Source organism: Borostomias antarcticus (assembly GCF_949987555.1).
Source record: "Borostomias antarcticus genome assembly, chromosome: 2".
NCBI classification, from domain to species: domain Eukaryota; kingdom Metazoa; phylum Chordata; class Actinopteri; order Stomiiformes; family Stomiidae; genus Borostomias; species Borostomias antarcticus.
In genome coordinates, this window is record NC_140235.1 from 6,816,772 (window position 1) to 6,844,576 (window position 27,805).

The 27,805-nt window shown below is 44.7% G+C and overlaps 3 protein-coding genes across 3 annotated transcripts in view; 2 read left to right on the forward strand and 1 right to left on the reverse strand.

Moving 5' to 3' along the window:
* Window positions 1-386: 386 nt before the first annotated feature.
* LOC311329560 (uncharacterized protein) lies at window positions 387-14,260 on the forward strand (the record flags this gene model as incomplete). Its single annotated transcript, XM_084461435.1, has 11 exons — window positions 387-427; window positions 886-991; window positions 1,671-1,773; window positions 3,322-4,566; window positions 5,944-6,007; window positions 6,083-6,207; window positions 6,300-6,324; window positions 7,131-7,182; window positions 8,236-8,341; window positions 9,093-11,297; window positions 13,953-14,260. 11 exons carry the CDS (start codon window positions 387-389, stop codon window positions 14,114-14,116), a joined length of 4,236 nt encoding a protein of 1,411 aa, XP_084317561.1. The 3' UTR covers window positions 14,117-14,260.
* A 449-nt stretch (window positions 14,261-14,709) lies between these two features.
* Window positions 14,710-24,868, forward strand: pknox1.1 (pbx/knotted 1 homeobox 1.1). Its single transcript, XM_084452406.1, has 11 exons — window positions 14,710-14,753; window positions 16,150-16,265; window positions 17,080-17,210; window positions 17,552-17,723; window positions 17,927-18,127; window positions 19,083-19,227; window positions 21,356-21,453; window positions 21,614-21,742; window positions 22,018-22,094; window positions 22,175-22,338; window positions 22,937-24,868. Exons 2-11 carry the CDS (start codon window positions 16,212-16,214, stop codon window positions 23,113-23,115), a joined length of 1,350 nt encoding a protein of 449 aa, XP_084308532.1. The 5' UTR covers window positions 14,710-14,753; window positions 16,150-16,211; the 3' UTR covers window positions 23,116-24,868.
* A 502-nt stretch (window positions 24,869-25,370) lies between these two features.
* tmprss3a (transmembrane serine protease 3a) overlaps window positions 25,371-27,805 on the reverse strand; it is a gene marked incomplete at both ends in the record, with an annotated part of 13,505 nt that continues 11,070 nt past the window's right edge. Inside the window, 4 exons of the mRNA XM_084461436.1 lie at window positions 25,371-25,415; window positions 26,688-26,840; window positions 27,124-27,266; window positions 27,794-27,805. The exon at window positions 27,794-27,805 is cut by the window's right edge and continues 84 nt beyond it. Of these exons, the coding sequence (XP_084317562.1) occupies window positions 25,371-25,415; window positions 26,688-26,840; window positions 27,124-27,266; window positions 27,794-27,805 (353 nt within the window). The remainder of the gene's footprint in view (window positions 25,416-26,687; window positions 26,841-27,123; window positions 27,267-27,793) is intronic.

Genomic DNA, 27,805 nt, shown 5'->3' on the forward strand with positions numbered 1-27,805 from the left:
TCACTAAACTAAAGCACACGACATCACACAACCATTTAATCCAGCCGACAGCAACCAAGCTATTGGATTTATTCGAGGAAAATTGCAGCACAGCAGCTGACACAACAGAAAGCCAAGAGCGTCAAAGCAAAGGTATATTTTAGAATATATAATACATTTATATAATAAATCTTTGGACATAAGGCTCTAGGGCCTTGAGGATGTGCTCTAAATTTGAATTAGAAAACTAATGTCCGAATCAAAACAAACCTGAGCTGTACAGCTCGTGGTGGTGGATAGCAACAGCTGGGTGATATAGGGCCAGCACACAAGCACAGATATTTCAATAAAAAGGGAAACCCGATGAGAAACAAATGCTACCTACGCATTAGCCAGCCCGAACTGTCATGCAGTTGGTGAAGGGGGCGTTACTGTCACTGACTGAAATGTAAGTGCAGTTACATAAAGCGCTCAGGGCTCGGACCACCGGCGCGAGAGCAGCTGCTTCCCCCCTACCAGACAAACCACTGAAATATAATCATTCCTGACCTGCAAACAGATCAAGTATCCAGCATCGACCGATCGTTTGTGAATGCTGTACCTAAAACTACAGGATCCTGAACGTCACAGCTGGTAAACTTGAATGCGCCACTGTGGCAATGTCAACTTGACCCTGAGCACTGGTGTGTAGAGAACTGGACTTTAACGTTAAAGACGTGCAGATGTACAAATCTATTCGTGTGCATGATTCAATACTGATCAGTAACAGCAGTGCTTGATGTAGTGTACAACAGTTGAGGAAGTCGTTTTTTTTTTTTTTGAAATAATTCATAATAACCTAGTGTCTCAAACACGTGTTGCTTTCAATGTCAATGATATACTAAAGGTCACATTTTATGTACACAGATTGGGGGCCGAAAAACAATATAAGCAGTGTTTCTGCAGGAAGAAGAATTTCAAGAGCGCAAAGATGGCGGCTTCCCTGCTGAGAGGACGACTCGGCTCCCTCAAGGTAATGAAATGTCATTCCTTAAATACGTGTATTTAAGACGGTGCGATGCACAGTCATTATGTGGAGTCTCGTTCTACAAGTGCTTAAGTGATTTCTGAAGTAAAACCGGTGCTGGGTGTTGTTTGTGACACAATAGCAACTTGCAAGCTAACGTTAGCTTAGCTGGCTAACTCCGCGAGCCACGTCAAGTTCAATGAAAAAGGATGCATCCTATTGCATTGTAGTCCATTTCTCATTTGTGTCTAGCCTTTGTCATGCATGTTATTTAGCTAACAGTGGCTAGTTAATGGTGTGTTCGTTTGTGGTCGGAGGTGGCAAGTCGCATGTGGCAAAATACCTACCTCCGACCTGTGTGCATTCGAGCTATATACCATTATATCACAGTTACCTAGTTATATCTAGTGCATTCGAGCAACTGGGGGCTGAGAAACATATCCGAATTTGCGACGAGGAAGTGCGAGTTCATGCGGTGTTTTATTTAATAATTCCTAGTAGCAAGTCGCAATTTGCCACCTCCCAGTTATAAACGAATGCACCATAATTATATGGTCAGCGTCATCAGCCCCTTAAGTGTGTCTGGGCCATCCCATCTCGATGACACGAGGGTCGAGGCCTACTTTACTGGAACGTTGCAAGCAAGTGTTTTTCCGTGCAATTTGCAATGTGTTTCCTCTATTAGTGTCTGCAGGCTGAAAGCTGGAGCACTTTGAGAAGAGCTCCTGCATCTGCAGCTCTCTGCACGAAATCTGGTGGTCCCAAGAAGCCAAACAAAAAGAACTCAAGTAGGTTTTAAACCGTATAATTGCATTTTGAAATTGACACAAGACTTATCTGTTTGTCAATTCTTAAGTTGAAGAGCTCAAATCGTGGTACAAGCACTGTTCAGTTAGGGAAATAAAATGGGAATCAATTTGGACATGTATGCAAATGAACACTAAGCAGTGGGGTGCCTATAAAACTGGAGGTGCACCGTACCACTGCTACCTAAGTTAGCCTATAGTTTGCAGACTACTGACAGTCTATGAGGCTGCATCTTTAAACGGATCCAGGAGGAAGAGGATGAGTAAAGAAACTTGAGCTATGAAAACCAGATGGAGCAAGACTGACCTCATTTTCATGGAGGTTCATATGTATGATAATCCTACCCCACTCTTAACTAATGAGACAGCTGTAGACATCTCATCTAATAATCCACTGGTCCACATCTGATGAAGAATATTCCATGACCCTTCTAGAGATTAGATTTTGCTCAGATTTGCCTCTACCATCAATAATGTGAAGCCACACTGAAGACGAGTTTGCCTGTGAATGTCACCGAAGACGATAAGAAAAAATTGAAAAGGTTCTGAGGGAGTCTTTGAGAGGCTGTTGGTCCATTTCTCCAGCCTATGAAACCCTTTAGACTCACTGTGACTCGTGACGGTTGTCTAGATGGCCTAATGTTTTGTGCTTGTACCACTGATTTGATTATTTTCGCTTATTGACCAGATTGATCTTTATTTGACAAGTCTTCTTCCACAGGTGGATGAACACCCCCCCCCCCCCCCCCAGCTTTCAAAAGCTTGAAATCAAATATTATTTTTATGTTCCTTTTCCTCTTATACATTGCATTGTTGCCAACAGAAATAACATGAACCCTATCAAATCACACATGCAAATCAACTACAAGGACTTTTTAACTGGTTATAAAAGTCTCATTTTAATACTGATGCCTCTACATTACCTGCATTAGCAAATGCAGCCGTGAGAAAATTGGCTTTTTTCTATTATTCTATAGATATCTGCTCAGCTGGTCGGGTTGACCAGAGAGGACAAAACTAATTTACCTCATCGCTAGTTTTCCTGACAAATAGTCTCTTTTTGCTTGCTTCCAAAACAAATGCTGGGCTAGGAAAGAGATCTTTACTTCAGGAAGAAATGGTGCTCATGGGAAATGCAGTTGTCTTTCTGGGAAAACACATACTTTTGTCCACAGGTGCTGCTAAAATCAACAAAAACTGAAAAACTTTTCGTAGCTGCTTTAATTATTAAAAGTTTAGTATGTAGAGACCATGTCTCTTTCTGATACAACTGCACAGTATCTAAGTTAAGAAACTGTGTTCTGTTTTTTATAAACTGGCACATTGCGTAGTCTTAGACACCCTATGTGTCCTATAAAAGGACATCCTCCAATAGTCTTTGCTATTGTGGAAGCTGCTAGGTAAGTTTATTCAAATATACTTTTGAGGGGAGGGTGCGCCAAAACTGGGACATATTGTCGTCCGAGCCAATTAACATGGCACGCTTATATAAATTAACATCTCATCTGTTTGCCCCCTCCTCCGTCCCAGAAAAAACCGAGCCCAAAACATACTTCGATATAGAAAAACTTGCCCAGCACAGATCATATGTGGATTTTCCCAAGAAAGAAGTTTCCTCAGCAGCAGTTGCTGCAGCAGTTGAAGCTGCAGCCACTGCTAAGCCTGCTGCTGAAGTTGTTGCCGCTGAGCCGATTGTCGCCGCATCTGCTGCTGAAGCAGTAGCTGCGGCCCCAGCAGCGGAAACTGCCGCTCCTGTTGCTGAAGCCCCTGCAGCTGCTGCCCCCACAACCGAAGTTGAAGCAGCCGCCCCTGTCGTTGAAGCTGTTGCTGCCCCTGCAGTTGAAGCAGCTGCCCCTGTCGTTGAAGCTGTTGCTGCCGCGGCAGTTGAAGCAGCACCAGCAGCTGCTGAGGCCACCCCTGAGGTTGAAGCTGCAGTTGAAACCACTGCCCCTGTGGCTGAATCCGCTGCCCCAGCAGCCGAAGAGACTCCAGCTCTGGAAATTGTTGCGGCAGCTCCCTCTGCGCCAGCGGCAGAAGCTCCCACTGAAGCCGTCCCAGAAGTCGCCCCTGAAGCCCCAGCTGTGGAAGCTGTGGCTGAAGCCCCAGTAGAAGCCGCCGCTGAAGCCCCAGTAGAAGCCGCCGCTGAAGCCCCAGTAGAAGCCGCCGCTGAAGCCCCAGTAGAAGCCGCCGCTGAAGCCCCAGTAGAAGCCGCCGCTGAAGCCCCAGTAGAAGCCGCCGCTGAAGCCCCAGTAGAAGCCGCAGCCGAAGCCCCAGTAGAAGCCGCAGCTGAAGCCCCAGCTGTGGAAGCTGCACCTGAAGCTGTGGAAGCTGCACCTGAAGCTGTGGCTGAAGCCCCAGTAGAAGCCGCGGCTGAAGCCCCAGCTGAAGCCCCAGTGGAAGCCGCAGCTGAAGCCCCAGTAGAAGCCGCAGCTGAAGCCCCAGTAGAAGCCGCAGCTGAAGCCCCAGTAGAAGCCGCAGCTGAAGCCCCAGTAGAAGCCGCAGCTGAAGCCCCAGTAGAAGGCGCTGTTGAAGCTGCAGCTGAAGTGGCCGTGGAAGCTCCCGCTGAAGCTGCCCCTGTTGAAGCTGCTGCTGAAGTTGTAGCTGAAGCTGCCCCAGTGGAGAGCGCAGAGGAGCTGGTAGACCCCGCCCCAGTTGTGGCTGAAGCTGCCCCAGTGGAGAGCGCAGAGGAGCTGGTAGACACCGCCCCAATTGTGGCTGAAGCTGCAGGAGAGGAGCTGCAGGCAGCTGAACCTGAACCGGTTGAGGCATCTGAGGGTATACACCACACCCCCCTAAACCCTTCTCTCTCCTCTGTGGACCCTGCAGTCTAGCAAGTCATATTTTCATTTCCATCTTATGTGAATAGTTGATAAGTGTAAAGATAACTTGTTACTTGATGTAACGCAACAGCTATTTTGTTTACTTGCAAGGATTTACTGCAAGGATTTTTCACTTTTTCTAGACAAACCATCCCTCAATTTCTACAGTACTAAACGTCCTACATAATAGCTGTGTAGATTCAAGCCATAGAGCACTGTTCCCTGTTCCCATCCTCCTCTGTATTTTGGTCCCATAGAATTTGTGCATTCATTGTCTTGTAACTATGCTCCTTTTGACCATCTGACACATGTCGCATGTTTCTACTGCATCCACCTGAACCGCATCTTCACCTTGTTTCTAGTCTGCTTGGCTCACCATCTTTTGCACTTCCTGCCATGAGCTCCAATTCTCACTAATGCTAAACTTCACTAATCTTACCCCAAGTTTTTGTAGCCTATTTTTCCCTCCTGTGCTCAACTTATTTTTCTTCCGTTCTTTTAACCGTCAATTCTGTTCTTATTTATATATAACAATTTTTTTTAATTCCCATTTGTCAATATTGTATAGATTAAATGTTTTGTATAGTTTAACGGTTTTGTATTTGCAAAAATATATTTTAAGATTAATGTTAGTTACTGTCAACTGTCAAAGATAATGTTAAGGTTACTGTGTTCTTGCCAGTTTTATGGCCCATGTGGCGCTCCAGCGGAGGCAGCCATTTTGCGTTAACAGTGAAATTATGCTCCTTCACTTCCCTTCCCCCCTTTCCCTCCTCTGACTCTCTCTCTCACACCTACTCCTGGGAGTCGCATGATATCAGTAATCTGGAATTGCTCCCCTCACTTCTGTATTTGTTTGGTGTATAGCGGATGGAAATGGTCAACTCTCCTTCCCCCTCGTTGTGATCAATGCACTCGGGAGTTTGCACTCTGGTTGCTGTATGTGGAATTAAAGCATATGTGCGGGGGAGAGATTGGAAATCGGCATGTATTTTACTGTTGACTGCTACCATTATTGGTTACAATACAGAATTCAAATTGGACATCTCAAGTTTCAACCCAGGTTTTCCAAGTGATGCTATGAGCTGCACCAAGGTGTAGCCTAGCATGACACGTCACAGCAACTTAACCCGTTACCCAGCCTTTAACTTAGTCCTTTCCTGTCTTACCCCTGTAGATGCTTTCCTGTGTCTACCACTCCCAGGTGCTGTTATTGTGCATGAGGGTTTTGGTCGAAAATGGGATTCATCACGTGGTTCAAGCCAAATTAGGCAACTATCCTCATGAATGGTTGTGACTTTCTCTTATTGCACTTTTTTTCTCCAACTCCCAGCTCAACTGGACCCAATTCAGAAGCTTTTCCTGGACTCAATACGCGACTACTCCTCAAAGAGCAAGTAAGGGGCTTTTTAACGTGGCCTCGTTTTCAGTTCCATCTGCCATATATTGAACGTTTCACCTCGTTCTCTCAGGGCTACTGGTGGTTTGGTTGATGCCGGTACCGACTATCAGAAGGCCTTGGCAGAGGAGATGACTAAACTTGAGCGGCTGTATGGAGGTGGAGATCTCAGCGCTTTCCCAGAATTCAAGTTCACAGGTGAGTCATATTTTAGAGAGTTGGTCATGGGGCTTCACAAATGGGCTACTGCACATTTAACCTGCAATGACATTTTTCTTTATGCTTTCCAGAACCTAAGTGGGATGAAGTGTCCAAGTGAACAACGCTTGTCAACCTTTCTATCGTCGCCTTTTCCTGTGCATCTGTTTTATAGAATGGAATAGGAATGGAATGGAGTTCTATAGAATTACATACTGTATCAAGTCAATGTTAAAATCCTTTCCAGTAATTTGTATGTGGGAATGGAGCCGTTTTCAGTAATGCACATGATGGAGGTCAAGCTAAGCTTTGAGCTGTGAAATATGCTTTGCATAGATTCAGGAATGAGCTGAATGTGGAGTTAAAAATAAACTCTTGATCCATGTTTTCATTGTCTCGTTTTACATGCCTACCTATTGAATCATAAAGTATTTGAATTTATTGCATGAATAATAAAAATGAACCATCCACATGTGGAATGTGCTCAAGAGACACACTGCACATAGAAAACCTTTGGGTTTGATTTTGAAAGCAAAAGCTGCCACCGTGCTAGGTTATAGCAAAGATATAGGTTACAAATGGTAACGTACAGTATCATTTTTGAATGATCATTTCGTGTTTTTATGGGAAGAAGACGTACTGATTTTCATAGGCTACTGAAATACTACCTACAACCTGCATAGTCGCTGCTATTTCGTGCTGTAAAATGACTTGTTTTACTCAAACGTTTATTGGTATAAATACATTATGAATATTTATGTCTTCCTGAAAAGTATGCTCATCCAAACGTGAGCGACTGCTTGCCAAAGTTAGAAAGGTGTTTCATACCTATACCCCCATGTCTCATACTGTCGCAAAAGGAAAGATCTGGCCGTGGAACGTTCCTAGCTATATAGTTTCCTTACGGAAAATAATATTGGGAGCACAAAAATGGCGACCTCCTTACTTCGCCTAGGACGCCTGGGGTCTCTCAAGGTAATATCTGTCGATCATCTAAATATATAGATACTAGTTGTCGTTTAGGGTGTATTCACATAATAACCGTAAGATATATGTGAATCAACGCAGCTAGCCATTCTCAATGAAAGTCAATCGGCGTCCTTACTGACCTATTAGCTAGCAATGACGTGACGAGCTAACGTTAACTAAAATGCTGTTGATCTAACTTTAACGTTAGCTATCTAACCGTTAACCAGCTCAACAAGCAGTTAGTGTTCTATATCATATATAGTTAGCTATACATTATGAGTAAATCTGTTTGTTTTTTTCAAATTGAATACGGGTGCACTAAGTTGAAGCCCTCTTATTGTCAAGTCATTTTCGGTCTGATTTAATGCACTGATATCAATATGCTACGTAGATGGTAAATGTGCTTGAAGGTATGACCACTTCACAAAATCTCTGACAAGTTGCTCCCGTTTGTCGTCTTCCGCCCATTCCTTCTACCCCATTTCCTATTTTCCCACCTTCTTAGTGCTAACTCACATAAACGGTCTGAGCTAGAGACCAAATTCCAAGTTCACGATGTTAATCATTTCATGCAGGTTTATGCTATACATTTTCCTGTTAATGCCACCTTTATTATTATTATTTACAGCAGACTTTTTTTAAACCTCTTAAATGCTCCATAGACTGCCATTAAATTACCTCAACTTTCCATTTTTGAGTCAGATCGTGACCTTGGAAATAAAAAAAAAACGTAAACGTACTTTTTAAGGCTGCCAATTCCCAAATTCCCATTAATACACACACTCTTTTCTCACGACTCGCCTCCATCTCCTTTCAACCCCACATCATATCTTTAGCTTCCCGGTAATGTAGCTCAAACCTCTTAACTGCCTAGGCATTTTCATACAGCTAGTATGGCTGCAGCATACGTGTAGTTGTTTGGTGCTGCTGACGTGCTTGAGCCTCAGGCCTGCTTAACACCTGGTTCAGATTCTGATTCAACAACCGTTTGCTGATAATGTTTGCAACAATAGTAAACTTTCAGTGTCACACTATTAATACATTTACACTTTGAAACAGTGTATCCAGCTTGAGAGCTGGGGCATTTTGAGGGCCCCCTCTGCCATGACGTTCTGCATCCAGGCGGAGGAGCCAAGGAAACCAGCTAAAAAGGGGAAAGCTAAGAGTAAGATCATTCATTTCTTCTTATTATATCAATGTAAATTGCTTTATTTTGCTACTTAAGTTCTCTTTCAGGTTCAAAGTTGGACTGATCTACAGTGTGTATACCATGCCTTGTGTTACAGTGCCAATTTTGTTATGCCCAAAATAACGCTAAAATAAATGTCTCTTTCAGTCAACCCTGTTTCTTGACACCGAGGCAAAATTTACGTCATTGTTGATTGTGAAGTGTAAAGTTAATGAGTGGAAAAATAAGTATTTTTGAATATTTATTTGAATGGATGAATTGTATGTATATCGACCTATTAGTGCTCCTGGGTATTTGGGGTATTTTTATACTTTTTGCCTCACTAAGCACTCCATATCTTCTTCCCGTTGATGTGTTAACCCTCTTTTTGCAGTTTGATTTTGGACAGAGGCGAATAGGCGAAACTATCAGTTATGACTGCACATGGATAACTTGCCCTCATAATCCTGTACTGTAATGTACTGTAATTTAGTAAAGTGAATTTAATTTGCACTTCTATTGGTCTCAATGAAATTGAAGTTGAACAGTCACATTATGATATGCACACATGTGTGCACCAACTTTACCGATGATTGGGCTATTTTAGTACGGGACAGTGAGGTGAGTTTTCTACATGGCAGTTGATATTCATTGATAGGAGACAAGCTTTCTAATAAAAATGAAAGCACGACTAATCATGTACTTCTCTTTGAAAAGTCTTACCCTGTTCCATTTACCATTTCCTCAGCCATTGAGGCCCAGGATGAGAGGGCTTCACTTCTAGCCTACAAGACAGCTGTTGCTTTCCCAGTAAAGCTTTCAGCTCCTGGAATTCTCCCAGCACAGACCTTAGGTGGAACTGAACCGACGGCTAGCCTTGTTGCTGCTGAGACGATTGTAGCTGCAACAGCGTCAGCAGCAAAACCAGCCCCTGCCTCTACCACCTCAAGCCACACTGAAGAGCCAGCTACCACAGATGCCTCTCTTCAGGAAACTGCTAGTCCTGCTGTAGATGTAGTCCCCCCAGTTGCAGCTGCAGAAGAATCTACGCTAGTCTCTGAAAGTGTTGCAGACACCCCCACATCCCCTGTTGCAGAGGAGGTCACTGTGCCAGCGCCTGTTGTAGAAGCAGCTACCCCAGTGGTTGAGAGTGTTGCCAGTGAAACAGTCACTACTGAAGCAATTATAGCAGAGGCCCCTGCTGCTCAAGATACCGCTGCTCCATTAATTGATTCAGCTCCTCCTGTGCTGGATGCCGCTGCTGAAGTTGTGGATTCAGCTCCTCGAGTCGCTGAGCCTTTAAGTGCAGAGGCTGTTGCCAGTGAGACCGTAACTGCAGAACAATCTGCACTAGTCTCTGAAAGTGTTGCAGACACCACAACCTTCCCTGTTGCGGAGGAGGCCTTTGCATCAGCACCAGCTGTAGAAGCAGCTGCTCCGGGTGCTGAAACTGTTGCCAGTGAAACAGTCACTGGTGAACCAGCGACAGCAGATACCCCTGCCGCTCCGGTAATCGATTCAGCTCCTCCTGTGCTTGATGCCGCTGCCGAAGTTGTGGATTCAGCCCCTCAAGCTGCTGAGGCCATTCTCAATGAAACCGTCACTGCCGAAGTGGCAGCGGAAGAGTTCCCCGCTACACAAGATGCCGTGGTCTCCGCTTCTGCTGCTCCCGTTGTTGCCGCCACCGACGGTGTGGATGCAGCTCCTCCAGAGGCTGAGCCTGTTGTTGCCGCAAGTGCTCCCGTCCCAGAAGAAGACATTCCACTTGCAGCCTCTACTACAGCTGATCCAGTTGTAGCTTCTGCTGCCTCTAGTGAGCCTGGAGCCCCATCTGCTGACCTCGCATCCTCTTCCTCATCTAGTGACTCTGACTCTGACTCTGACTCCGACTCTGACTCTGATGATGAGAAGTCTGAGGTGAAGACCAAGGCTCAGTCAGAATCCCCAGCAGAAGAAACAAAAGTGCCACGCCAAGTGAAGGACCAGGTCGGTGACGGGGAGACTGACTCCATTCTGGCAGCCACTGCGGAAGCTGTGCAGGAGACCACACCAACAGCGAGTCCAGAGGCTGCCGCCGAGGTTGTCGAAGCAGCGGCGGAAGCTGTGCCAGAAGCTGCTGTTGCTGAAGAAGCTCCAGTGGCCGCTCCAGAAACAGCAAGCCTTGAGCTTAATGACCCTGCACCAGTCCAGGCAGAAGCCCCAGCTGAGCCTACCCTGGATGTCGCCGCAGATGCTGCCCCAGCTGTGAGCTCCGAGGAGCTTGTAGATGCCGCTCCCGAGATAACCGCTGAACCCAAAGAGGTTGTTGCAGAAGCTGCTCCGGGAGATGACGTGACCACTTCAGAGGTTTCAGCTGAAGCTGCAGCACAGGGTGTTCCAGAAGCAGTGGTGGAAGCTGTACCTGAGGCCCAAGACGTCGCAGAGCGTGTATCTGAAGAACTCCCCGAAGAAGCTGCGGCTGGAGCTCCTGTTGAAGCTGTGGCTGAAGCTCCTGTTGAAGCTGCAGTGGAAGCTGCCCCTGTAGAATCTACTGCTGAGGCGCCAACTGAGGTCGTCTCCGCTGAGGCTCCAGTGGAAGCCGCCGCTGAAGCTCCTGTGGAAGCTCCTGTGAAAGCCCCTGTGGAAGCCCCTGTGGAAGCCCCTGTGGAAGCTGCTGCAGAAGCCACCCCAGTTGATACTGCTGCTGAAGCTGCCCCTGTTGAAGCTGCTGCTGAAGTTGTAGCTGAAGCTGCCCCAGTGGAGAGCACAGAGGAGCTGGTAGACCCCGCCCCAGTTGTAGCTGAAGCTGCCCCAGTGGAGAGCACAGAGGAGCTGGTAGACCCCGCCCCAGTTGTGGCTGAAGCTGCCCCAGTGGAGAGCGCAGAGGAGCTGGTAGACACCGCCCCAGTTGTGGCTGAAGCTGCAGGAGAGGAGCTGCAGGCAGCTGAACCTGAACCGGTTGAGGCATCTGAGGGTATACACCACACCCCCCTAAACCCTTCTCTCTCCTCTGTGGACCTTACAACCACAGATAGTCATACTGTCTTCCAACTTTGTTCTTCATAACATATACTGTTAAATGTTAAAATGTTCTAAACCTCACATTCTTTCTTTTTTTTATTTGCTAAGCTCTTGCTTTCCATTATGCTAAACACTTTTAAGTTGGAAAAAAACAAAACAATACATAACATACTTTAGTTAATTGAGACACATGCATGAAGCACTTGCATGCATCTTTGCCCTTCCCCACCTGCTTGCTCTGTATTTATCTCTCTCCTAATGCACCGAGCAGTAGAATCTCTGAAGACTATCTTTATTCTGGGATTAGACTAGATCTGTGTCCTGGAACCAGTCCCTGGTGATTTGCAATTGAGATCTGGGTCTTTCATTTCCATTTGGGTCATTAATTTTGCATAGCCATGCTTGTGCAGTTTGTGAGGTGGTCCATGTCTAACATCTTCTCCCCAATGCTACCCACCCACACCATAATATCATTGCATGTGAATGTTTAGGATGCATGGTACATTTGGCTGGCTTGTGTTAAAAGGTTCATGCACACAGAAAATATCGCACAAAACTAATCTTGTTCTCACTTGACTCCCCCTCACTGTATGACTCAGACATTTGTCAGAGGGCTCTCATGCTCTCTCTTTCTCTATTTCTGTTTTACATCCATCTCCACTCCCAGAATGCTTTGCACTTTTTTTTCTGTAGTTGATATGTTAAAGTGCGTTTGTTGATACATTTGTATATAAAGTCTAATTGTTCTGCCAGTGCTAAGGTTACTTTTAAGTATGTACAAACTAATGATATGGTTACAGTGTCCAAGCTAATGGTAAGATTACAGTGTCCAAGCTAATGGTAAAGTTACAGGGGACCAGAGAGGAACCCCAGTCTTAAGCCTCCCACCATTTGAAGACCAGGAGCTGGGAGTGATTGAGATTATAGGCTTAAGGGCCTTTGTAGTGTCATTGTTTTCCTTTCACTTTTCTCTCGTTCTTTCTCACTGGGAGCATTTGGGACTGCAGCATGCCATCAATGAAAGGGCACTTTTAATCGTGCTCATGACTTTTTTTGTTATGGAAGGTTTTAGTCCCTGTGCTTTGAGTAACGTCTATGAACTAACTTTTATTGTGTTGCGATTGGACATTTTCAGTATCTTTCAAAGATGTGTCAACCAGAAATCAATGAAGGAAGGATAGCTAGACATAGTTATCTTGGTTTCACTTAACCACCATTTGATTTTGACTTGTTTCCTAAGGCCTGGGTTATACGACCCCCCCCCTCGTTTGCACCTCGCAGTCACCGCGTTTGCGTTGTGAGAACCCGAGGAAGTTTCGAGAACTGCAAGGGGTGTTTTCGTTCTCATTTTTTCGTCGTCTTGTGAGCTGGCGAAGGCGATGCTAACATTAGTAAAATAGACTACTATTTTCCTAATTATATGAATTATGTTATGTTAAGACAGACAGATGACTGATTTGCATATAGCCGAGGGAGCATATTTTGAAAAGGGTGCTGAAAAAAGGGTCTAAAGTCCAGCCCGATCTCTATGGTTGCGAAGCGCTGTAAATTGCATCATTATATCATTTTGTTACGCTATTCGATTCGATTATGTTCTGTTATTCTAATCTGTTCTATTTGTTATTTTATGCATTAAAATGATCAAAACGCAATCTCCAAAGACACAGTGGTCTGGAGCGCAATGTCTACATCAGAAGAAAACAACAATAATAATAAGCAGCAGCAGCATAATACAATTTATGCTGAATAACGAATTAGGTCTACTAGTTAATTACAATCTAAGGAATGGGATCACCCTAATTTGGAAATGTAGCCATGAGAACAGATTAACCAAGATTTCCCTTGGTTGAAGACAAACAGCCCTCAATAAATCCATTCGAAAATTTTGTTTAGGAACAAATTATTTTTCATAGATGGCTGGGTCTTTTTACATCAGGCACGCGCATGCCCAGTGTTGCGTATGCATTTCCAAGTGCCCTTGATAACCTCTGGCAACGCTGATAAAACGTTTGTGTAATTATTGTAATTCGCTTTGGATAAAAGCGTCAGCTAAATGTAATGTGTAACTTAGTCGTTCTCAATGTCATTCTTGTTCTCGCTTTGACGTCGTGTAACCCAGGCCTAATTCATATCCGCTTCTTATACCTGGAGCTGCCAATATTATGATTTGTATACTGATTGGCTCCAAGTTCCCTGCCTCTTGGTTACATTTGTGAAGCCATTCACACCAGTCTGGGGGGGGGTCAACCTACCACTATAGGAAATACCCCACCATAAACTACCTTTGTTAAAATGTGTGAAAATGTAAATACACCCTCTTTAAAATATCTTATTAACTAGTAACTGTGAAATGGAAGGGAGTAGTCACGTGTGAGCAATACTTACCCTTATGCCCTTTAGTCTTATCGTTGCTTTTTGTCTCTAAAAGTGAATAACTTTCCCTTAACATTTCTCTCTTTGATTGACAATTGATGGAATACAGAATAAAGGCAACCAAAGAAAAAAAAGGAAAACCTTCAGTTTGCTGGCCAACTATTCACACTCTTTGCAAGACAAGGTCAAGATGGCCACTCTAGGTGTCTCACTCTGTTCTCCTCTGCCCCCTCAGAAGCTGCAGCGGCGACCCCAGAGCCCGAGCCGTTTGACATCAGCACATACAAAAACCTCCAGCATCACAGTTACAACTCCTACACGTTTTCTGACCTGGACGTGGAGATGGCCAAGTACCGTCTGCCCCAGCCCTCCTCCGGCAGGCCCTCCCCCAGACACTAGGATGGTCTGTCCAGCTTGGGCCGCAGCTTCCAACCCTTCCTCTGTGTCTTCTAGAATGATGTCCCCTAGCCTCTACAATCCCTCAGATATGCTTGTGATTCTGCTAGAGAAATATTATATTAAAGTACATAAAAGTTGACTGTTTCTCAGTGTTTGTGTGTTTTGTGTGTGTGTTTGATTTGACTGTGTTGCTTGACATATATTGTTCATTGTTAACAATTGTTAATTATAATAGTGCTTAGCATGCAAAGGGTGTATGTACATTCTTATCTGAGTGCAACAAACAATGGATGCCCTAATTATTATAGAGGTTTCATGGAAACTAGAGTCTTTACATACAATACTCACCGGTAAGGGAATGTGGTATAAATCACTAATGATCAGCAGAATGTCATTGTTTAAAGGTGTTTTCGTCAGAACTGTAAATTGTAGCAGTGTTTTCATGTTTACCAGGCATGCCAGCAGGGCGCCTTGTCTCGGGGGCGAGAACAAGGTACACTTGACGTCACATCTCCTCCCACAATATAAATATTCATGAGCCAAAAACCCTGCGTATCCTTACGCGATGACGCAACGCGACAACTGCGGGTCCCGATTGCTGCAGCCGCTTGTCAGTGTGACGAAGATTGGCACTCAGGTAAGCTGTCACTCAAAATCTTCTTTTTCCGTTCCCTATCAATCAAACAATCTGGGCCACACACAAAAATGCCCAGGGCAAGAGCCAGACACGAAGGCAGAACGGCGGATGTTCTTAACAATGAAATGAATGCAAAGCCAAGGGAACACTTAATTTATCTGAGGAAAAAATAGGTCGGTGTTTTGGGGGCAGAGTAGGATTCTGGAAAAGCAAGGGCGCGAGCTAGAAACAAGGCCCCGGCGTTCCCCCCTTCAGTTGCAGCGTGGGACGAGTGGCACTAGTAGGGGAGGGAGGGATGGGCAGCTGTCCCTCGCTTGATTGATTGATGTGGGCAGGATTTGAGATAAATTAGTTTGAGCCAGCTAACGTTAGCTAGCTAACTAAAATGGAAGGGACGCGCTTGGCTACTACTTAAATCTATAATGTGTCATAATTTGAGAAGAATTTACACACCCAAGTGTTTGTTGTCGGCTAACTAGGTGGCGTTAGCTAATCTAGCAGTAGCTACAACGACATGGCTAACGATAGCTAGCTAGCCCTAGCTACTTTAGCCCATGGCTAGCTGGCTAGCTTGTCATTAGCAAATGTCAACGGCCCTTCTGTTCAGGATCTATTTTATGTTTAGCAGTGGTTTAGCATGGCAACGCTAGCTAAGTGTCTTCCTTAGCTAGTACTAGACGTTTGTCCCAAAATAAAGCAGCTAACTTAGCTAGTGCTGGCTAGCCTAGCTAACGACCGTGTCACACTCCACAAAGCTGCTCAAGTGAGTGTAGCTGGCTGGTCGATTTGTTGCCGCCAGAAGTGGGTGTGTGTAGCACTAACACTAGCATAACTAACATGAGTTCTGGTAGATAGCTAGAGCTATACATGATCTTTCAAGTGTCTGTCCCTGTTCATTTGTTACATTTTCGTGCACTCTGTGGAATAAAGACTGAACTGTATTCTCAAGAAAACACAAGAACATGGACACCAATAAATGACTGTTGTCAGCTTTTAAATGCACATTGCTGTTCGTGTGTGTAACAATAAACTGGTTGACTTCATATATATTTAGTATGCTTTATAATGATGGCAATGTTTATCTCTTGGTTAACTATGACTTATTGCGTACAGTGTATGAATCATGTCTTGTCTTTGCCGGTGGAATAATGCTTGCAAGTGCTAGATACATTCTTATTGATTTATCAATGTGGTAATGATAATATTAGTGCTCGGTCCACACCAACCCAGATAAACTAATAGTTATTCATGTCAAACTGAACCATTTGATTAGACTCCAACAGCCCCATTACATCAGGACACATTCCTTTTTAATTTCAGAGTAGCCTCAATGGCATTTAGAATGTGCAATTTGAGGGGAAATGTCTTAAAAGTTTGTGTTTGTGCGTCTCTTTAGGTCCACCAGCTCTCTACATTATCATATATAATGCTTCAGTGTTTGCAGCGTCTGTAGTGAACATGATGGCTGCCCAGTCGGTTTCCATGGACAAGTACCCAGAGGGAGAGCAGCAGGTGGGTCAGAGGGGGAAATTTAGTCTGAGGATAAGTTTTGAGGCCCATGTAACCTTTGCAATTACAAATAGCCTACAGGTGTAAAAGTCATGCAAAGCTCTTGAGTTTGTCAAGGATAAATATTGGGAGATCCATATTTAAGCTAGATTTATATGAAGTGTAGAAAAATAGCATAATTCCATAATACTTATAGTGACATCTGTTTTAATAGTGATATAAGGTGATTTCAGTCTGGTTTTTAATGTCTGAGATATATCTAAGAGTCTATTCATTTGCCTGATTTGGGTCTGTCTAAGAGATCTTTGACAGACTAGAAAATGTCCAGCTCGTGCAAACAAGTATTTTTAGCCCATTCGCTCTCAATCAGTCATTGTTGCCTCAGTCACATGGCTGGAGATGGGATTTAGATTCTTGGAAGGGAGCCTGGCAAGCTGTTGGTGGGCAGGGTGTGAAAATATGTGAAAGGAGATGAGGAGCGACTTGGCTTTCAATCAATGAATATGCCTGAATGAAGCATCACAAAGAACCCTGGTGTGTTATCTTTAATAGCTGAATATGATACAGTTAATGATACGCCAGCAACCTTTTTATACGGACCAAAAACAGACTTAAGACTTGCATGATCTTTTTGAGGACACCTTTTTATCCACACTTCCTGTTCAGGTTTGTCAGGAGAAAACAGCCTCTTCTAAACCTACTCTTAAAGAGACCCAGGGAAGGATCTCTGAGGAAGCACTGTTTTGGGATTTGCCCTCCAGCCTCTCGCGCTCCTCTCACGATGCTTCTGTCTCACTCCTCGCTCCCTGTCCTCCAGATGCAGGGTGTGGTGCAGGCAGACAGTGACTCGGAACAGAAGTTCAGTGAAGGGAGCCTGGCCGAGGCCTCTAGTCCGGCCCCTACAGAACCCCAGACGCCCATGGACGCAGACAAGGCCTCCATATACCGGTACGGCCGTTCTCTCTCTATCCACCCCTCCTCCCCCAGGCCCTCATCCCTCTCTATCCACCCCTCCTCCCCCAGGCCCTCATCCCTCTCTATATACCCCTCCTCCCTCAGGCCCTCATCCCTCTCTATATACCCCTCCTCCCTCAGGCCCTTAGTTATCCCTCTCTTTTTACCCCTCCCTTCCCTGCAAACACAAAGAGTTTGCATTGGTTTGTGAGCTAACGGTAAAATTGACAAGTATGTTTTGGTATACAAGTAGGGCAATTCAGTGATGTGTGCATATGTGCGGTTGTGTGTCTGCATGTACAACCTATGCATTCATTTACATGTGTGTGTTCCAGCCATCCCCTGTTCCCTCTCCTGGCCCTGCTCTTTGAGAAGTGCGAGCAGTCTACGCAGGGGTCAGACTGCGTCACGTCGGCCAGTTTCGATGTGGACATTGAGAACTTTGTTCGTAGCCAGGAGAAAGAGGGAAAGGCCTTCTTCAGCGAAGACCCTGACCTGGACAACCTGGTGAGCACCCTCTCCAGCCACTCTGATCTGTTCCAACTCTGTCGGAAAACGTAGGTAGTTGGCCGAATGTTTGTCGATAGTTGAGCATCTGTGAAGCATCAATAGGGGGATTCTCAATATAATGTGATGTGAGTGTAATATGTGTGTTGAACTGACGATCTCCTTCTCCAATCTCTCCTTCCAAACCCACGTTTGACCCCCAGATGGTGAAGGCCATCCAGGTGCTGCGCATCCACCTGCTGGAGCTGGAGAAGGTGAGTGACCTGTGTAAGGACTTCTGCAGCCGCTACATCGCCTGCCTCAAGACCAAGATGAACAGTGAGACCCTGCTGAGCGCCGAGCCCGGCAGCCCCTACTCACCCGTACAAGCCCAGGCACAGAACTACTCTCCAGCCAAGATCCAGGTACACACACACACACACACACACTCGCCCGTGCAAGCCCAGGCACAGAACTACTCTCCAGCCAAGATCCAGGTACACACACACACGCGCACACACACACACACACACACACACACACACACACACACACACACACGCCTGCTCAGCCATACACCTGCCTACTACACATGTGATGCTGTTTTGTCTGCAGTAAGAATGCTGTATTTATGCAAATGGTATCTTCCAGCTATTCTCTCTTATTACTACTCAGCATTGCCTGAGTAGAAGCAAAACATAATAGAATAACATAGCCAGCTTGCTAACGGTAAAGTATGCCTAGATAATGTAGCTAGCTAACATGGCTGATGTGATAGCTTGCCATGTTAGGCGGCTTGATTGATGTTAGTAGCTGGTTAACGTTAGCTAACTGGATAGCTTGCCAGCGATTCCTGGCAGACTAAAATCTCGGTGTTATGAGAGAAAACATTGTTTAATCGGAACATCAGATGAACTCACTCATAAAAGAATCTGAGGGCTCCCTTTTCCATGCCATGAGCATACACCACCTCTTCTGACAGCTAACCGTCTGACAAGCGAAGCGAAAGGTAGCCTACCCAGGCCAGTGAAAGGGATGACACATAATTTTAAACTTGAAAAAACAGTAACTAAAATGAATTGTGATTAATTTTAATGGTGAACATGAAATGGCTGCACTCTTTTAACAATAAATACCGAGAAAAAAAGTAAAAATAAATGAAATGTTGATGATAGATGTACCAGAGTTGAGCTCCGGCTGATGACGTTTGGGAACCTACAGTATGTGCCGAGGCTGAGTCCCGGATAGCCCCGGCCCAATTTAACCCCTGGTAGTATCTGCTTGTAGGTTGAAATTTGATGTTTGCGTGTGTGTGTGTGTGTGTGGTGTGCGTGCGTGTATGTGTGTGTGTGTGTGTGTGCGCGTGTGTGTGTGGTGCAGACCTCCAGCTCTTTCACAGGGACACTCAGCCCCCAGGGGATTGTGGTTCCAGCATCAGCCCTCCAGCAAGGCAATGTTACCCTGACGACAGTCAACCCCACCCAAGTGGTAGCAGGTATGTCACCATGGCATACGACAACATCAGGTACCCCCAGCACCACCGCTCTCCATAGCAGTGATTCTCAAACTTTTCAGCCTGCATCACCCAAAATAATGTGGTAGAAACTCGCAAGTCGCGACCCTCGCTATCCCCCAAAGAGCTTTCGACAATCTGATGAGCACAAACACTCATGCTCACACCAATATAGGCCCTACACTAAGCATACAGCCCCCCAGATAAAAACATGAACATTTTAATAACCGCCTTATATCTGTTCAATCACACGTTAAGTAGCCTACATTTTAGTGAGATAGGTGCTGCTGCTTTCTGGAACTCGACTATTCTACTCTGGGTTCGATGCTGGAGACAGCCACTCAGAGATCATCCTCCACATCGAGTCACGATCGGTGTTTGTTTTTAAATGTACATCAGTGTGGAAATTGGTACAGTAGATCCGAAAGGAATCAGCCCTTCCATGGCAGGATCATCCTTGGTTTACATCCCTAACTGAGATCCGAGTGGCTGAGGTGAACGTTTCATGTAAGGTCTGATGACCGGACGCCTCCATCAGGGCGTCGTCCAGATAGGATGACCGGTGATTCCCAAGAAAAGCAAGAAATGGGTTACTTAGTTTTGTGGTCATTTTGAGTCCATCCCTGTCTGTTCTGTTAATGTTTCAGCTCAGGAGGCTGGTTCTTACTCACTGTGGTTCATTGCCCAGTATTGGAACACACGGTCTCTGCCGCCCTCTGCTGTCTGTATAGTGGTACTACCGCCAAAGTGATGCTGAATGCGTTCTCCAGGGTCTAAGAACAAGCACACAAAAAACGACTAAACGCCTCTGGCTCTGAAATCTGTGGATTTGGAAGGTAGACGTGCTCCTGAGTAGAATAGAATACGTTTACTGAGACATCGTTTTTATGTACAAAGCAAAATGTACTTGGCAACGGGGAAAGTGAATTGTGAGCTAGATGAGTCACCGGATGTATCAGAGTCAGGTGATGTGCTCTGGTACGCGTGTGACGGATGACCGAACGATTTCATTGGCTGGGGGACAATAAACGCACCCGCAGTTTGTACAGATGGTTTCCCTATGTAAAAGTGAGTAAAAGTAACGCGAGGCGCCTTTAGTCCTTTGTTTTTTACCCAACATCGCCTCTGCACCGTCTGCACACACCAACACACTCATCCCGAGATAGTTTCCCCTCATCTGGCATTCCGCTGTGTGAAAATGTAATTACCTGTTCCCTCCAGCGCAGCGCAAACAAGTAGATGTCCTCAGGAAGTTTTCCATCATGTATCTGAAAAATACCTACAAGTATTTGGGCAGAATCTGATACATACGTTGACACTAGCAAAACAGCATATTGGCCTCTCTTCTCTGTCAATAAGCTGACACCTAATGTAATTTGCCATGTCACTAATATAACGAGCAAAGGCGTCATTAGACAAGCTCACATGGTGTCATTAGACGAGCTCACATATCCCCATGCATACTGTAGCCCGACACAGTCACCGTAGTGGGCTTGATTAGGCTTTGCCTAAGTCTTTGTTTTTTGGATTGTGCAATTAAATATGTCACCTCATATGACGCCTCGGGGGCATATTTGTTTTCGTTGTGCGTTATTTGTTTTCGGCCGTGCAGTTCTCCTTTGGTGTGTCAGCATGAGAGGGATGCCTGGTTAGCAAGTGTTGTTTCATTTTAATATGGGCGTTAAGCTCTCATGCGCAAGCACCTCTGAACACAGTGAACTGAGGGTGCTGCACCTCATTCATGGTCAAATAAGTGAATCCATACTGAATGAATTCATCCTGATATTTCCGACGTTTGGACGGTTGGTCAGAAGGTCAGTATTTGATGTGTCATTGATTTGACAGATTAACCACCGCTCCATTTGCAGATGGGCTTGCTAGTCGACACAGTCCAGGCAGCTTGTAGAATAACGTGGTGCAGTAAGTAACGTTAGCAATGTTACAGTTTATCATTACATACACTCAGTGTATGAAATGCGCTATACATATATATAGATATATATCTATATATATATATATAATATAAAGTTTGATTTGATTTGTGCCACTTTCATCTTTCATCTTTGTGTTTGTGTGTGTGTGTGTGTGTGTGTGTGTCTGTGTGTGTGCGTGCGCGCCTGTGTGTCTATATTGTTTCCAGGGGGCACAGTGTACCAGCCCGTCACAGTAGTCACTCCACAGGGGCAGGTGATGACACAGACCCTCTCACCAGGGACTATACGCATCCAGAACACACAAGTATGTTTTCAGCTCACACACACACACACACACACACACACACACACACACACACACACACAAAATAAGCACAGACACAAAATCTCTGACTACATCTCATGAACAAATCCATATTTTTTAGGTAATGGTGTTTAACATTCCCAGTCCTTTCTCTCCTCAGCTCCAGTTGCAGCTCAATCAGGACCTGAGCTTCTTCAACCACGACGACAGCTCGTCCAAGAACAAGCGCGGCGTCCTCCCCAAACTAGCCACCAACGTCATGCGCTCCTGGCTCTTTCAACACATCGGGGTGAGGAGAGGGAGAGGGCAATGTCAGGGGGAAGGGCACAACGTGTGTGTGTGTGTGTGTGTGATATGTATGCAAACACTTTTACGACTCACATATTTGATGTAAAATTCTTCATTTTCTTCAGTGGGCTCTGCCTCACTGCAAGCATGAATGAATAAAGTCAAAGTCAACTTAAGTCCATTATTAGTGGGGTAAAAGCAGGCGATTGATAGTTTATTATGCGTTGATTCGGTATGTATGAAGAAGGCAACTATTTCTGCTGTGTGTTTCCACAGCACCCTTATCCCACAGAGGAGGAGAAGAAACAGATCGCCATCCAAACCAACCTGACCCTCCTCCAGGTCAACAACTGGTGAGCCATCCACACTCCCCGGTGACCGGGTCAACTCCTCCCTTCGCTCTTCCTGATTGGTCTAATCCCCTCCCCTCCAGGTTCATCAACGCCCGGAGGCGGATCCTCCAGCCCATGCTGGACGCCAGCTCGGCGGAGACACCCAAGACCAAGAAGAAGACGCCTCAGAACCGGCCGCTGCAGCGCTTTTGGCCGGACTCCATCGCCTCAGGAGTGACCCAGCAACAGGTCACCATGGCGGACGGTACGGCTCCGTACCGGCCAAACGCTGCCCGGCAACAGGGCTGGTGTGAAGCCGTGCTTTATAGTCCTTGGATTGAACTCTTTGATCTATCCATTGTTGTGCTTGCATCATAGTTACTGTCAGTACTTCACATCTCCTAAGGCAAGGCAAGTTTATTTATAGCACATTTCAGCAAAAAGGCAATTCAAAGTGCTTTACATGAGACATTAGGCACACCTTGCACCAAAAATCCAACTTCTCCATTTCCAACATACATTTCCTTCTTTCTCTCCCTCCCTCAAGTCGTTCTACTAACATAAATAGACAGGTCCCTATGCAGCTTTATAATAGAGGTGACTATGACGCACAGATGAGCACCAAGGCTATAGTGAGAGAGGTCAGGGAAGAATAGTTACATCTCACTTTTCTGGCCCCCCAGATGAGACTTTTTTTGCTTCCCTCTGAAATATGTAGGGGTGGGACCTATGACATCCCCCCCATTGCGCTCTCTAAAGCGCATTGTGATGCCTCCGTATATAAATAAAGTTTGATTGGATTTGATAGTCATTGTTGTCACTCTACAGGTTGTGAGTGGCTCACGACCCTCTTCTCTCCCCAGGCACCATGGTGACCATGAGCGTGGAGGGTCTGCAGAGCCTGACCTCGGACGGCGCCACGCTGGCCGTGCAGCAGGTGATGATGGGAGGACACAGCGAGGACGAGTCAGGGGACAGCGGAGAGGAGGACGAAGACGCAGACATGGCTGGGCTGGGACTGGATAGCGACTCCCTGCAGTAGGACGCATGGAAGGGCAGACGGATGGACATGCATACACACACACACACACACACACACACACATACATACACACACACACACACACACACACACACATACATACATACATACATACACACATACACACATACGCACGCACACTCCAACCTTATGCATTTTAAATCTGAAAGGTTTTCTTTCCCAGTCCTTCCATTCTCCCACAGGAGATGGGTAATCACTACTATGTACACACTTGAACACAGAAAACCCGCAGCCATTAGCCGACACACAGCTAACCTTTACAATCAAGTTTTGTGCTCTGCAAAACACCATGGCGTCTAAGATCTTGTACAGCAAACATTTCTGTATATAGATGTAGACTGAAAATGAATCACATACACAGTTGGTTTATACCAAACATCCCCACAGGACATACGGGAGCTCTCCTCACTGAATGGAGCCTGCTGTGCGTGTCATGAGTTTCATTTCAGAAACCGTTTTTTTTATCATGTAGTCAAAATGTAGGTGAGTGCACTTTTTTTGTATTATATTGTAAGCTCCAAAATACATAAACAATTGGAGAAAAAAAAAGAATCCTGAAGTGTTAAAAAAAAACCCCAGCTGAAGCAAGTTTGTACGCTCCGTTGATAAATGTTGAATGATATTTTTATTTCTTCTCGTTCGTTATGGATGCCAACACTTTTCAAGTTGTACCTGTGAAGGTTTGCCTTCACGTTTTTGCATGCTTGTGTTTGATTAGATGTGCACACTGATTCTGACTGACTCCAAGGCTTACACTCTGGCCCAGTAGGCCCAGCAGAGCCCATGAGAAAAAAGAGATGCTTATTTTTATATACGAACATAAGAAGTAATGTGTTTTTGTTTGTTTGTTTGTTTGTTTTGTGTTATTGTTTTGTAAGGAATATTTATGTATGGAAGCTCATAATTGAAGCTAGCAGTCCTGTTTTCCAGGGCTCTGTGAAGTTTTCTAAAGAAGAAAAAATTAATATGACAAATGAATTGTCAATTGGTTTTAAACAACATACAGAGAAGGCCTTAAATGTATGTTCTTTTGTACAAACAAAACTAGCCAATAAGCACAGAAGAATCCTAACCCCATAGTGAAATTTGTCAAAAGTAAAGTACTAAGGTTTACTACTGCAGTTAGGCTTCAATCTACTGAGATAAACTTGTCTCGCACAGTAACTTGATTGCAGTAACAGAATTTTCGACATACAAGTCTAGTTTTGCCAGTGTATGTGTCATGTTTTTTAATCATTTATGATAGTAGTATAGACGTCACTCTTTCAAGTGCACAATCCACTACACTGTTTATAACAATCATGAGGGACTGACCTAGAAAGACATTGGCAGACAGTAATATCAACCGCGTTCTCAGATAGAACTCACTGTCAAGAAATAATGGATACTTTGCACGTGTTAATCTTTATTTATGTGCACATGACATTATTGCATTAAATACAGAGAGCAGTTTGGATGTTCAGACCTTTCAGACAATGGGTGACTTGAACCAGTACTGTGGTGGATTTGAGGATCATTGTTTACTACAAATATGTTTTTGTGAATTTTTTTCTGATCCCTCTATTTCTATTGCACAACGTCAATACCTTTGTTGTTGGAATTGTACCTGCAACATTGCTATTGTTGGAGCTGTACAGTAACTGCAACATTGTATATCTACCATCTCAAGTCTCTGTCATATTACTGTCGCTTGGACAAACTGAGATGAAAGGTGGATTACATTAGCCAATAACCCCCGAGGATTTAGTTCCTCCGACTTGGGGTGGGCATCCGCTGTACTCTCTCTCACGCACATCTCTCTCTCTCTCTCTCGCTTTTTATTGACTGACTGTTCACTTTTCTCTGTTTGCCTTAGAGCTTTCTATTTTGGAATAAACAATGCCTAACCTCTACTTGTTGTCCAAAGTCTCTTCATTGTGCTTTGTGGACATGATTTGTATGAAACAAAGCAGACATTTTGTTTCAACTGTCATTGCTTAACAAGAGTCAGAATCCAGATGCCTATTCTGTTCTGGGTATTACCGTGTAAGTAAGGATTTTACCGTCTAAGTGTGGATAAAAAAAACACTTTGTACTGATCTAAGAGTGATTAGCATAAGCTTCACTCTGGACCTCTCAAGCCCTGATATGACCTGCACACATTCCTCCACTCTACAGACCGATAGCTGCACAGTAATTGCAAGGCAATATGTCATTAAACAAAGAAAATAATCTGGTATAAAAGCTCCTGTGATTCAGTTGTCCGTACTGACATTCGAAGGATCCAATGCCTCTTCTTTCTAAGGAGGGAGAAATTGACAAAGGGAGAAAAAAAATTAAAACCTGAGCATGTTTTCCACCCTTCGACCACTAGGTGTCAGTACCGAGCATAAGTAGACTACTTCTTAATCAGAGCGAATGGGTCCATACTTCTTGATGTGTTGGCACCAAAGTAGTAAGTCTACTGTAAGGAGAGTTTGAGGTTGAGACACAGCTGTCAGTCATGCTTCAGTGCCTTGGTGGGCAAGAAATAGCTGGGTCCAGGAGAGCAGGATATATTAGGCATGGACAGAGGGAGAGGTTCAAATAAAGCAATCCATATCATCAGCTGCGATACTTTCGCTGCCTGAAAAAAATCTGTCTTTCTTTTCTTTGTTCTTTCTTTCTTTTCCTTGTTCCCCACCGGATGAAATCTAAATCCATCGATTTCAGAACTTGAGGTGTTGAGTAGCTCTTTTGGTGCTTGTACCTTAGACCCTGTAGAATTGGGCATATCCACATGTATGGCGGCAGTAACAATATACAGTAAGGACAGCAGAGGCAGACACAGACTGTGCTTGAGGAACACACTCCTGAAATGAAACAAACTGGGCTGTGGACATATTTTAAATGAACAGTAAATTCATGCCATCATATTGCATGTTTTTCTATTTTATTTGCTTATTTATTTTAACATTGCCGTGTTCATTACTTATTTTCTTGTCCTACAGAAAGTTAAAATTGCCTGAGGTTCTTTTTATATTATCTATTTTATTCACTGATAGTTACAGTAATTCAATACTTATTTAGAATACATTCTAATATTACATTAAAGACCAAACAAAAAATACAACGCCTTTTTGCCAGCTCTACAGATAAATCTAAACTCCCTTACCATTCAACAACTGTGCGTGTGACGACATGAATCGCAGGGAAATGATGGGTTAAAGGACATGGCCAACATTTTGGGAAATATGCTTGTTTTCCATCTTCCCTGGGGTTACACAAGCAGTATGAAGCATTTTCAATTGTGTGTGCAATATGGAGTGGCGAGACCTGGACCGATTAGCCTAGCTTAGCGGCATTCACTGGTACCAGGTTAGACCGATTAGCCTACTTTCCAAATGTCACGAAATAACCCCCCCAATACAACTCCAAAACTATTCTGTTTAGAGTTTTTAATGTGTGTATTTACCACGTTGAGTGATCACTATTTTTAATTGAACATTTTCGTTTTCTAAGCAGAAATACTCGGAACTTCATACTAGGGAGTGGTATGACCCAAGGAGCAGAGTCGTGCCTCTTTCTCTCACCTCCATCTGCTGGTGGATCCAGTGGAGCGACTGGGTGATGCGGGTGTAGACGCCAGGCTTGTTCCTCTCAGCGCAGCCCTCGCCCCAGCTGGTGGCCCCCACCAGCTTCCACACGGACATGTCCTCACAGGCCAGAGGACCCCCGCTGTCCCCCTGAGGGGGAGAACACGCACGCACGCGTGCACACACACACACACACACACACACACACACACACACACACACACACACACACACACACACACACACACACACACATGCATGCACAGTACCACAGGATTAATAAAATCACCTTAGTCAATTTTGATCCATTTAATGGGGCACTAATACACCAATCCTGATCCTGGAGAAAAACAAGATGTGTTGGCTTTTGTTCGGACTACAAAAAGGACCAGAGTCGTCCGCCACGCCCGGCCTGGAGCCTCCCTGCTCCTACCTGGCAGGAGTCCGTCCCTCCCTCCATGTAGCCAGCGCAGATCATCCAGGGGGAGATGAAGCCCTGGTAGACCCCCGGCTGGCTGCACACCTTGGTGGAGATGAGGGGGACCCTGGCTGAGTGCAACGACACACTGCCCTCCCCTGGTCAACACAGTAGAGAACACACTCATTCACTCTCCTAGGCAAGGCAAGTTTATTTGTGTAGCACTTTTCAGCAACAAGGTAATTCAAAGTGCTTTACATGAGACATTACAGTAAAAACATCAAGACAAAGTGCAACACATAAAAGGTCATATAAAACAAAATGCAGAAAAAATAAAATACAGGAGTAAAAGTTACAGTTTAGTGTATGAATAAATCATTATTTGATTTAATAAAAAGCAGCGGCAAAAAGAACAAGTCCTCAGTCTTGATTTAGAAAAATTGAGAGTTTTCTAGCAGTTTATTCATATGTGTCAGTCATACTCATTAAGCCTGAAGAGGATTGGATTTTTTGTTATTCGTGTTTGGTTTGATAAACTTTAAAAAAATAAATAAGTTCAAGTCATGGAGGTGCTATGTACATAGATGCTAAGGTTGGTCCTGCCTGCTGAGTCCTCGCTGGTCGAGTGTTATGGTTTGAAGCCTGTCTGAGGTGATTTCTCGGTGGGCTCACAGTCCAGACTCACCGCCGTCCTCTG

Excerpts from the sequence above, each read along its gene's own strand:
- pknox1.1 (XM_084452406.1), top strand. The coding sequence starts at position 16,212 with ATGATGGCTGCCCAGTCGGTTTCCATGGACAAGTACCCAGAGGGAGAG. Across the intron at positions 19,228-21,355 it reads ATGGCATACGACAACATCAG|GGGGCACAGTGTACCAGCCC; the intron begins GTACCCCCAGCA and ends TATTGTTTCCAG. Across the intron at positions 22,339-22,936 it reads ACAGGTCACCATGGCGGACG|GCACCATGGTGACCATGAGC; the intron begins GTACGGCTCCGT and ends TTCTCTCCCCAG.